The 12,975-nt window shown below is 39.8% G+C and overlaps 1 protein-coding gene across 1 annotated transcript; it reads left to right on the top strand.

The window, feature by feature from the left end:
* Positions 1-7,500: 7,500 nt before the first annotated feature.
* LOC137032597 (snaclec 3-like) lies at positions 7,501-8,253 on the top strand. The gene has a single exon (XM_067404418.1). The coding sequence runs from the start codon at positions 7,501-7,503 to the stop codon at positions 8,251-8,253; it is 753 nt and encodes a 250-aa protein (XP_067260519.1).
* The last annotated feature ends 4,722 nt before the right edge of the window (positions 8,254-12,975 follow it).

Here is a 12,975-nt window from a genome sequence, read left to right as displayed (position 1 = left end):
ACCACTCTTCCGTTCCGATTAGAACATCAAACAGGTTCTCCCCACTCAGTGACGCACCCACTGAGAATCCTGTTGAAAGTGCCCTAGTAATTGGCGATTCTATTACACGGAACGTGAAAATAGAGACACCAGCCACCATAGTCACATGTTTGCCGGGGGCCAGAGCACCTGACATCAAAGCAAATTTAAAAGTGCTGGCTAATGCTAAACGTAAATATTCTAAAATCATTATCCACGTCGGCACAAATGATGTTCGACTTCGCCAGTCGGAGATCACTAAAATTAACATTAAAGAGGTGTGTGAACTCGCAAATTCAATGTCAGCAAAAGTAATTTGTTCTGGCCCTCTTCCTGTTCGTCGGAGTGATGAGATAGTTAGCAGGTTATCATCACTCAATGGCTGGCTGTCTAAGTGGTGTGCGCAGAATAATATAGGTTTCATAGACAATTGGAAAAGCTTTTGGGGCAGACCTGATCTGTTGAAAAGAGATGGTATTCATCCCTCCCGGGATGGTGCTGCTCTTCTCTCTAGAAATTTGGCAAATAGTCTTAGAGCTGAAACATGACAAACCAGGGCCCAGATCAGGACGCAGACAAACTGGCTAAACCGACCGTCTGCTAGCCGCCTCACGTCACATAACTCAGATAATTCACAGCACATAGAAACACTTTCACCTAGATATTATCACATAGAGACTGTGTCTGTACCTCGAACTAGTAAATACAAAAAACTTCCAAAACCTTTTAAGGGTAAAAATTTAATTGATGTTCAAAAAATGAAAATCACAGATAAATCAGATAAACAAATGATAAAGCTTGGGTTACTGAATATTAGATCTATTTCTTCAAAAGCACTTATTGTAAATGAAATTATCACAGACAATAAACTAGACTTGCTGTGTTTGACAGAAACCTGGCTAAAACCAGACGATTACATTACTTTAAATGAATCTAGTCCTCAAGGTTATGATTATCGACACAATCCTCGACAGAAAGGCAAAGGGGGAGGTGTTGCTGTAATTTATAGTAATATATTCAGAATCATTCAAAAGAATTTCAAATATAATTCCTTTGAAGTGATGGTGCTTTATGTAACATTATGTAAGTTGACATTTGTGCTGGCTACTGTATACAGGCCACCAGGGCACCATACTGACTTTATCAAAGAATTTGCTGAGTTTCTATCAGAGTTAGTACTGGCTGCGGATAAAGTCCTTGTTGTTGGTGATTTTAATATCCATGTAGATAATAATAAAGACGCATTTGGATTGGCATTTGCAGATATTTTAAACTCTATTGGAGTTAAACAACACGTGTCAGGACCCACTCATTGTCGTAATCATACCCTAGATCTAATACTGTCGCATGGAATAGATATTGATGCTGTTGAAATTCTACAGCAGAGCGATGATATATCAGATCATTATTTAGTCTCGTGTATAATACAATTAGCCAAGGCTACAAAACCACCACCCAGCCATAAATATTGTAGAAAAATCACGTCTGCCACTAAAGATTGCTTTATAAATAATCTCCCCGAGCAGTTTCATCGCCTTAGTATACCTGACAACATAGAAGAACTCGATGCTGCAACAGAAACTATTGGCTCTCTCTTTTCCAGCACATTAGATGCGGTCGCTCCTTTACGTCTAAAGAAGATTAAGGAAACTAATCCAACGCCGTGGTATGATGAGCACACTCGGGCTCTAAAACGAGCTGTTAGAAAAAGCTGAACGTAGTTGGAAGAAAACAAAACTAGAAGTTTTTCGCCTTTCGTGGAAAGAAAAAATGATTGAGTACAGAACAGCCATAAGAAATGCTAGATCTACTTATTTTTCAAATCTCTTAATAGAAAACAAACATAATCCTAGGTATTTATTTGACACAGTGGCTAAATTAACTAGAAACAAATTCAACTGCTGACGTTTCCATAGAGCACAGCAGTAATGACTTTATGAACTTCTTTACTTGCAAGATTGATAATATTAGAGAGAAAATTATAAACATGCAACCGTCTACAGTTTCTCTTCAGACAGTGCACTGTAGTGTCCCTGAGGTAAAACTAGAATCATTCGCCGCTATAGGAGAGGAAGAATTATCTAAACTTATCAAATCATCAAAATCAACGACATGTATGTTAGACCCAATGCCGACTAAACTACTGAAAGAAATGCTTCCAGAGGTCGTAGGTCCACTTCTTGATATAATTAATTCATCTTTAACACTAGGACACGTGCCAAAAACCTTTAAGCAGGCTATTATCAAACCTCTTATTAAAAAACCTCAACTAGATCCGAGAGATATAGTAAATTACAGGCCAATCTCGAATCTACCTTTTCTGTCAAAGATACTAGAAAAGGCAGTTTCAACACAACTGTGTTCCTTTTTAGAAAGAAATGGAATCTGTGAGGATTTCCAGTCAGGATTTAGACCATACCATAGTACTGAGACTGCTCTCGTTAGAGTTACAAACGATCTACTCCTATCATCCGATCGTGGCTGTATTTCTCTATTAGTGTTATTAGATCTCAGTGCTGCTTTTGACACTATCGATCATAACATTCTTTTAAAAAGACTTGAAAACTATATTGGCATTAGTGGAATTGCTTTGGCATGGTTCAAATCATACTTATCTGACCGTTATCAGTCTGTGGTAGTTAATGAAGAGATGTCGTATCGATCACAGGTTAAATATGGGGTACCACAAGGCTCAGTATTAGGACCGTTGCTTTTCACTCTGTACATGCTGCCCTTAGGAGAGATAATTAGGAAGCATGGTGTTAGTTTTCACTGCTACGCTGACGATACTCAGCTCTATATTTCCTCGCGCCCTGACGAAACCTACAAATTCACAAAACTAACAGAATGCATAGCTGACATTAAAAACTGGATGACAAGAAATTTCTTATTATTAAATTCAGAAAAAACTGATTTCCTAATCTTTGGACCAAAAACTTCCTCACGAAAAAACCTTGAATACTCTCTAACACTTGACGGGTGCTCCATTAAACCTTCGTCCTCAGTTAGGAACCTGGGTGTGCTCTTTGATACCAATCTTTCATTTGAAAGTCATGTTTCTAGTATCTGTAAAACCGCCTTCTTCCATCTAAAAAATATATCTAAATTACGACATATGCTCTCAATGACAAATGCGGAACAGTTGGTTCATGCATTCATGACCTCAAGACTAGATTATTGTAACGCTCTACTGGGTGGTTGTTCTGCTCGGCTTTTAAACAAACTACAGTTGGTTCAAAATGCGGCAGCTAGAGTTCTTACTAGAACCAGAAAGTATGACCATATTAGCCCAGTTCTGTCAACATTACATTGGCTCCCTATTAAACATCGTATAGATTTTAAAATCTTGCTACTTACTTATAAAGCTCTAAATGGTTTAGCTCCCCAGTACCTAAGTGAGCTCTTAATGCATTATAGTCCTTCACGTTTATTGCGATCTCAGAATTTAGGCCAGTTGATAATACCCAGAATATCAAAATCAACTGAAGGCGGCAGATCATTTTCCTATTTAGCACCTAAACTCTGGAACAATCTTCCTAGCATTGTTCGGGAAGCAGACACACTCTGTCAGTTTAAATCTAGACTAAAAACACATCTCTTTGCTCTTGCATACACATAACACATCATCAATACATTAACATTTTTCAAATCCGTTAAAGGATTGTTACGCTGCAATAATTAGGTCGGCCGGAACCGAGAACATTTCCTATAACACTAGATATACCTGTACATCAGAACAAGAATGGCATCTACGCTAATATCTGTCTCTCTGCTTATCCTGAGGTTTGCCGGGTGCTGGATCCAGGCCGTATCCAGGTCAGATGGAGAACCTGCGTCTGGACCTGACTACAACGTAGCCCAGGATCCCCGTATCCGCTTGCATATATTTATATATAATCGATTTTTAATCTCTATAATAAAAATGTACAATTCAGATTTTGATCTCCATATACATTTACATATATATATCTTCCAAGGGGTTTTTTCCCTCCTAGGACTTTTTTCCCAGTGCTAGCACGCTGGGTTTTCTCCTAGGGGGTTTTTTCCACCCCCTGGAAGTCAGCCGACATTGGCTTAATGTAGCACCATCTTGTATATGTTACATATTACCACGCTTGTTTGTACAGTTTTAACCACTTCCCTTTTTTTCTGTGCTTCTAATATGTAAAGCTGCTTTGAAACAATTACCAATTGTAAAAGCGCTATATAAATAAATTTGACTTGACTTGACTTGATGAACCTGCAATGATAAAATAAACAAACAAACAAACAAACAAACAAATAAATAAAAAGCTATGTTAAATGTGTCATGTCATATTAACAGGCTATGTAACCATTTGCCTCAATGAAAAACCAGAAAAACCTCACCTGCTGTATCATCAGCTGTGGAGGCACTGACACTTGAAACATCAGGGGCGGGTAGAGATGGTTGTGCTCCAAAGTACTTCAACAGTGTTCCTGAAAAAAAAAAATAGCATTGCATAATTGATCGAGTAGAATGAGTTTGTTTTGTCTTCATTACTTACACAACAAGCAATTCCACACCAGTGACCACACCTAACAATTCATATTCTATTGGCAAATGAGGCATAATTGCAGTATGGTGAAAACTTAACATGGTGATCTACTGCAGCCTATAAATGTGAGGATAGGGTAACACTTTAGAATAATGGTCCGTCATTAATAAGTAACTATGCAGGAAGTAATGCAGGATTAAGAGTAGATCTACATTAACACTTCAGCTACTACTATTAACTACTATAGAATCAAGTTTAACTAATCAGTAAGTAATATCAAATTTAGAAGATAGTTCCTTATTAACTAATCAGTAATTACCTAATGATATTACCATCATTAATAACTATTAACTAATGGACACATTGTAAAGAACATTAGCATGTGTCTGAGATGTAATCAGTCATAATTTTTACTTTGAATATAATCACAAAATGCATCATTAATTACTCAAGTGTTAGCTAGTCACTATGCAGGAACTACTACTGATCACGAACCATTATTTTAAAGTGAAAAACATGTTTTTCACTTTAAAATAATGGTCCTGATCACTAGTAGTTCCTGCATAGTGACTAGCTAACACGTGCATAATGTAATTAATTAGTAATTCTTTATAATTTCTCATAGTTACCTATTAGTTATTATTGATGCCAATGTCATTCTCTAATTATTGATTAGCTAACTATCTTTGTCCTAAATTTGATATTACTTACTGATTAGTTAAACTTGATTCTATAGTAGTTAATAGTAGTAGCTGAAGTGTTAATGTAGATCTACTCACTAGTCCTGCATTACTTCCTTCATAGTTACTTATTAATGACGGACCATTATTCTAAAGTGTTACCGAGGATAGCACTGCTACATCACTCGCCACCATATTAATAAATAATAAAGAAATATGGCATCCCTTTCAACTTAAACTGATATCTATAATCAATGCGTGAAATACACCTAGATAAATGTATATTAATAATGCGATTTAACGTTAGCTCTGGTGATGGCTTATATAAGATCATGAGTCATGACTAGCTGCTTCCTCAAGTGACATGAGCACAATTTGTGCTGCTGCACAAAACATTCTGTAAATAATTATGCAAACATACCTTTATCTTTCTTTTTCTCCTCCTCTGTCTTTTTCTTCTTTCTTTTTTCGGCACCAGAGGGATACATCCTTTTTTGTGACATGGCTTATCATAAATTATAACATTTATTACAGTGACGTGCACTTGCGCGCCGGCGCGAATTGTCAATGCACGCGAGGTGTCTATGCGCAAATTGCGCATGACTCAAATGCTAGCAGACACAGCAGCAGTTGTCGGCAAATCAGAATTTTCTTGTCTCGACTCAAATTATTTATTTATTCATTCGTATTCATTCATTTATATCACTTGTTTAAGTTATTTAATTGTAAAAAAAAAAAACACGATTGGGGGGCCCCCTATTGGCCAGGGGGCCCCAAGCAGCCGCTTAGTTCGCTTATGCCTCGGGCCGGCCCTGTAACCCAGATTTAAAAGTGTTGTATCAGGATGTCACACAGTTTGTTATTCTTGTATTTGCTTGAAGGGATCAGCAGACTGTCCTGCATTCGTGACAGAACATTTGCTACTCAAATACTCAAAGCCTCACCCTCTGAACATGGCATTAATGCTGAGCATTCACAAAGGAGGTGAGACAGAAACAAGTGTCAGCTGGGACAATGGAGAATCAAACAGTGTATATTTCATTCATACAGTGAAGATTATGCAGTCTTATTTTACATTTAACACTTTACATTGACATTCCCTTTTTGTAAAGGGTTTATAAAGGTGTTTGTTAATGAGTAATAAGTCATTTATAAATGCATTATAAATCATTAATAATGCAGTTATAACTGCATGAATAAAAAGGGCAACTTTAATGCAATACCTGCCAAATAGTGAGCCGTTTTTAACTCACATGTTATAAATGCTTAATAAATGTATTTATTAACACTTATTTAACTCAAAACCAGATTCCTGGTTTATTTCATGATGCAGCAAAAATTGACCATCATAATTAGACTGAAGGGTGTTTATTTGTGGTTTTCTTATTAATATCTCATGACTGCCACTTGATAAACAAGAAATCAGTTTTTATACACTGCTGTTGGAGAGTATCATGGGTAAGACAGAAACTTCTGGTAATCAACAAGATATTGATAAGAAAACCACAAATAAACACCCTTCAGTCTAATTATGATGGTCAATTTTTGCTGCATCATGAAATAAACCAGGAATCTGGTTTTGAGTTAAATAAGTGTTAATAAATACATTTATTAAGCATTTATAACATGTGAGTTAAAAACAGCTCACTATTTGGCAGGTATTGCATTAAAGTTGCCCTTTTTATTCATGCAGTTATAACTGCATTATTAATGATTTATAATTAATTTGTAAATGACTTATTACTCATTAACAAACACCTTTATAAACCCTTTACAAAAAGGGAACGTTAATGTAAAGTGTTACCGATTACTTTATTCAATTTCTGTAAGTAATTTGTATCTAACCACTGTTAGATCTACCTGAAAAGCTGATTATTTAATTTGTACCTTTGTTTTATTGTGTTTATTTGTGATATTGCTTGTAGTTTGATTATTTGTTCTTATTTTATTACAGAAAATGTTTGAAAAGTATGTTTCATATTTATACTTTATATTATATTTCTGTAGTTTTTTTCCCTATTGTTCTTGCATTCCATGTATAAAGTCTGGCGAGTAAAATAAAAAAAGACTGAAGAGTCAAAATGAAAGTGTTTCAAAATCTGCAAAAACACTAGTATCTAGTATCTCATTTGGTTTGGATATTTGCTACACAAATACTTGAAGAGTCTGGCCATCTGGTTGGTCAGTGCCTTCCAGTTTTTTTATTGTCTCTCACAGAAATAAAAACTGCCCCTTCATCACTGAGATCACACAAACTCTGCGCTGAGTAGATCATCTGTTGAGAAATGAAGGCTGTCGTCACTCTGCTCCTGTTTTTGAGTCTCTCTGGACTGAGCTTCAGTCTCCACAGAAAACACGTGTTTGTGAATAAATTAATGACCTGGAAAGATGCACAGACGTACTGCAGAGAACACCATGATGACCTGTCCACCGTCAATGAAGAAGAGGCACAACTGCTCTCTAGAAATCCAGAAATCAGTCAAAAATATTTTTGGATTGGACTGCACATGAGTCCTAACAACCCAGAAGAATGGATTTGGTCTGGAGGTGAGGATGAAAAAATTGACAATTGGGACTCTGGGGAACCGAACACGAACACTGAAGAGTGTTGCTTTGTAAAAAAAACGACGTATAAACTGCACAATTTTCCGTGCTCAGCGACTCTGCCATTTTACTGTATGCGGGTCTTTGAGCCCATTCTGGTGCATCAGAACAAGACGTGGGATGAAGCCCTGGACTACTGCAGACAGAACTACATTGACCTGGTGAGTCTAACATCTGAGATGATTATGGCAGAGGTGATAAATATCGCTACATCATCCCAGACAGCTTCTGTGTGGACCGGCCTGCGCTTCACGGCTGGTCACTGGTTCTGGGTCAGTGGACACAATCTTCAATATAAAGCCTGGTCTGTGGAGGGGGAGCTCCAGTGTCCTGCCAGAAACCTGCGCTGTGGAGCTCTGGATAGACAAAATAATATTTGGACACCCAAAAATTGTGAGGATAAACTCAACTTTGTCTGTCTTAAAAAGCTATAAATGTGCTTCTTGTTGCATTACATACATTTCTTCATGTAGGCCTATATATGATACTGATTCATTTATAAATCATGAATCAAAAGAAATCTATTGCTTTACAGTAGTATGTATTTAGTCGTGTCAACAAATAATAAAAAGATTTGTAAAACAATCAAGCTCAGTCTTATTAGCTTTATGATAAGAAATTGTTTAACTTTTGATCATGATTTGTTGTTTTTAAACTCAATGATATTTTCACAAATCATATGGATTAACAATTTGGTCTCAGACTAACCCGTCTGTAATTCATCAGATTTAACGTCTTCATATTTATTTTGGATAGGAAGCAAATAAGATATTATCATTGTGTAAATAAGTTTTGCTGATTTTGTTTATTTTCAGTATGTAAATCTTGTATTCAAATGTTTCAATGGTTTTGCCCCTCAGCCGTTATGTCATTTTTCAAGAGATTGCAGTGGTTCAGATTCACCAGAGCGGCTTCTGGCAGCAACTGTAACATTTTATTCTGTAAAACATCTTTTGTTCAGATTCACTGAAAGGTGCAAAAAGTTGAAATTCACTCCCTGACCATTTAAAATCTGCTGCAGGTTTTAATAACAAACTTTCATTCATGTTTATGTATTTATTTTTAGTGTTATTGTAATTGTAGTCAATAAAAGCCCTTTCTTTGGATGAGTGTTGTAAATTAGCTTTAGCTAAAAGCACTATGATACTTGCATTGGATGGCTGTTGTCTCAATTTTATCATTGTTTATTGTATCTGTCCCTTTCCAAATAAATGGAAATAAAAAAAACAATTCAATGTGATGGACTATAACAGGAATTGCTCACTTGTATGTTATGTTCACCTCACCACAAATGTTCCTCCACTTTGTTTTGTTCAGCTTTTCTGTACACTATTCCCATATTTGCATGTACTGTGACAGGTCAGGTCGACTGCTTTGGATATCAGGATTGTATTCTCACTACCCAGCAGCATATTCTCTGTTGTTGGGTTTTGAACCACCACTTTTTGCACAGAATTTTTACATAAATATTTCACTGTGCAAAACAAAAAACTATGAACACACAATCAAAGATCATCCTAACAATGTTGTTTTTATACACATCTTGCATGATAGTAAAAAAAAAAAAATCATTGTCTTGGAACAAAACATCTGTCTCAACGTGACTGTCCAAGATCTCATGTACTGTCATGCTGTCATTCTGCGTCTGCGCAGGGCTCTTTGCAGTTGATGGTGTGCTGAGTCCCACACTCTCTCGCTCTCCCGGAACCAGTAATGGTTGGTTGACATAGGGAGTTCTGTGCGCACTCGGCCTAACCCAAGTGCTCCAAGAGTTCTGGTGGTCATGACAGAAGGTACAGAGGAAGCGGCCGATCTCCTGGATTTTCCTTTCCATCTGCCCGTTCGACTGTGGGTGGTATCCAGATGTTAAGCTGACGGCCACACCTAAGAGTGAGTGGAAGGCTTTCCAGACACGGGAAATAAACTGTGGTCCTCTATCGGAAACAATGTCTTCTGGATTTCCGAAGTACCGGAACACATGGTTGAATAACAGTTCAGCCGTTTCCATAGCAGTGGTTAGTCCTTTCAGAGGGATAAGACGACCATGACTTGGAGAAGCGGTCAATGATAACCAGAATGCAGGTGAATCCATCGGAGGCTGGAAGGTCGGTGATGAAGTACACTCCTAGGTGTGAACAGGGTCGGGTTGGAACGGGCAGAGGAAGGAGCTTGCCGGCTGGTAGGTGACGTGAACTTTTGGAGGTGGCGCACTCCCTGCAGCCCTGCACGTACCTTCTGACGTCTGCCGCCATGTTGGGCCACCAGAAGCGTTGTTTAAGCAACGAGAGGGTTCCATTGACCCCTGGATGACCAGTGCCAAGTGACGTGTGGGCTGAGTGGATGATTTGTGTGCGTCGTGACCGGGTGATGAAGAGCAAGTCTGGTGGGCAACCCGGTGGAGGATTCGTGGAGGCATTGGAGGAGGGTAGGGTCTCTTCCGACCACGTGATGGGATTTACGATGAGGGAACATGGAATGATCGGTTCAGGTTCTTCAGTTCTTTCGTCAGGAGCATGGAAACGGGAGAGCGCGTCAGCTTTCACATTTTTAGAGCCAGGGCGGTAGGAGATTGTGAAGTGGAAGCGAGAGAAAAACATGGCCCAACAGGCTTGTCTAGGGGTAAGTCTTTTGGCAGCACAGAGATATTCGAGGTTCTTATGGTCAGTTAGTACCAGGAAAGGGTGGTTTGCTCCCTTCAACCAATGCCTCAACTCTTCCAGGGCTAGCTTCACAGCGAGAAGTTCTCTGTCACCAATGTTGTAGTTGACTTCCGCCGGGTTGAGCTTGCGGGAGAAGAAGGCACATGGATGGAGTTTGCTGGGGGTCCCCTGCTGCTGGGACAGCACCGCTCCCACTCCGGTGGTGGAGGCGTCCACCTCCACGATGAAGGGCAGTTCTGGATCGGGGTGGACGAGGAGGGGAGCAGTGGTGAAGGCTTCCTTTAAGCGGTTGAAGGCGTCGATGGCAGCTGGTGAGGAAAGAGTCTTGGGCTGATGGCTTGGTAGATTGGTGAGAGGATGAGTGATGGAGCTGTCATTCTTGATGAAGCGACGATAAAAGTTGGCAAATCCCAGGAATCTTTGAAGTTCTTTAATGGTGGTTGGTTCTGGCCAGTTAGTGATGGATTCCACTTTCCTCTCGTCCATCCGGATGCCACTGTGATCGATGATGTAACCAAGGAAGTGTAAAGATGGCTGATGGAATGAGCATTTTTCAGCTTTCAGGGAGAGATGGAACTGTCGAAGACGGGTGAAGACCTCCGCAACGTGTTGGCGATGTTCGGCCAGGCTCCGGGAGTATATGAGGATGTTGTCGATGTACACCAGAACGAATCAGTTGAGGAACTCCCGGAGCACCTCATGAATGAAGTCCTGGAATACGGAGGGGGTGTTGACCAGGCCATACGGCATGACGAGGTACTCGTAGTGGCCGGTGGGCATGATGAAGGCGGTCTTCCACTCGTCCCCCTCGCGTATCCGGATAAGGTTGTACGTGCTGCGGAGGTCCAGCTTCGTGAACACAGTGGCACCACGGAGATGTTCCAGGGCCGCCGGGACGAGAGGAAGGGGATAACAATGCAAGGCCTCAAACCTCCGTCCTTTTTGGCCACGAAAAAGAAGCTGGATGCAGCAGGGGACGTAGATGGATGAATATAACCTTGGTCGAGGGCCTCCTTGATGTACTCCTCCGTGGCCTTCTCCTCCGGGATAGAAAGAGGGTATATCTTACCCTTAGGCACTGGTTCACCCAGAAGCAGATTGATGGCACAGTCCCATGGCCGGTGTGGAGGCAGCTTAGAGGCTCTCTGGGGGCAGAAGACATCGCTGAAGGGGGCGTAGCACTCAGGGATGTCGATGGAGCGTTTCTCGACTGGACTCTCGATGGAGGTTGTACAGACTGGAAGTTCTTTGGAAGGAGCTCGTTGAACGGGAAGCGTAGAGATGCAGTGAGAGAAACAGGCCTCGCCCCACTTCAGGATTTCGACGGTCTTCCAGGAGATGGTTGGGTTGTGCTGCTCCAACCAGGGACGCCCTAGAACAGTGGTCTCAAACTGCCGGCCCGCGGGTCATTTAAGGCCCGCCCTCCCCCTCTACCCGGCCCGCAACTGATCTCAAAAATAAAACATAATCCGGCCCGCTAAATTATTATTATTATTATTCTCGAGTTGCTACCTGTCTGATATGCAAAGAAAAAGTCGCCGTTCTATGGGAGCATTCACATATCGCGTCACATAAGCGGCCGAGCCGCATTCTCCTTCTTTCCAATACACTTTCGCTCCGGTGGCGTCTGTCATTGCTATGCAACCATGAGCCGCGCTCACAACCGCGTCACTTCGCTTGCCTAAATTACAGTAAAAGCACTCGACTTTAAGTCACGAGCGTCGATTTAAACCACCGAAACGCGTCTGATGCAGCCATTACAGATGCTCAAGCGGCATCTTGGACAAATGCGCTGCCAGGTGTCTGTCAAGGAACAGAAGAGTGTACAAATGTATTCGGGTATTGTATTTGTTCAGTAGCCTACATTGTTGGTCAGTGCAAAATTTTTGTTATTTAAGCTAACATAAAGTAAGGGAAAATACTTCCACTAAATATTAAAAATAATGTAACAATGAGAGATTTTTATTTTTTGGCAAAATAAAGTTTATATATATATATATATATATATATATATATATAGCTTATTTCTGACCCCTCCACACCACAGGTGTTGATGGTTTTGTTCCTAAATTTTTTATTTATTTATTTTTTCCATGCACCTTGTTGGATGTGAGAAGTTGCACCAGACTATTGCAATTATTATTACTAGTATTATATTAGTAATAGTATTATATAATTGTATTAGACTCTGTAACAATGAGAGAGACACTGCTGTTTACATTTAGTATGGAAAAATATTAAAATATAAAATATAAAATATTTATAGTATAGGTATAAAGATATTTTAGTAGGCAAATTTGATGTAAATGAGAAATAATGCGAAGGAAAGTAAATTTTCTGAAATGTTGCGCTTTCTTGCGCTTGATTGTTAATATGGCCCTCCTATGAGGTGTCAATCACAGAAACGGCCCCCCGCCAATTTGAGTTTGAGACCCCTGCCCTAGAACCACATCAGTGGTGGAATCCTCCAGAACCAGCAGATAAATGGCCTCCACG

Source organism: Chanodichthys erythropterus, chromosome 12 (genome assembly GCF_024489055.1).
Source record: "Chanodichthys erythropterus isolate Z2021 chromosome 12, ASM2448905v1, whole genome shotgun sequence".
Taxonomy (NCBI): Eukaryota; Metazoa; Chordata; class Actinopteri; order Cypriniformes; family Xenocyprididae; genus Chanodichthys; species Chanodichthys erythropterus.
Note: the sequence above shows the minus strand (reverse complement) of the source record. Positions and strands in the feature narration are given on the sequence as shown.

Excerpts from the sequence above, each read along its gene's own strand:
- LOC137032597 (XM_067404418.1), top strand. The coding sequence starts at position 7,501 with ATGAAGGCTGTCGTCACTCTGCTCCTGTTTTTGAGTCTCTCTGGACTG.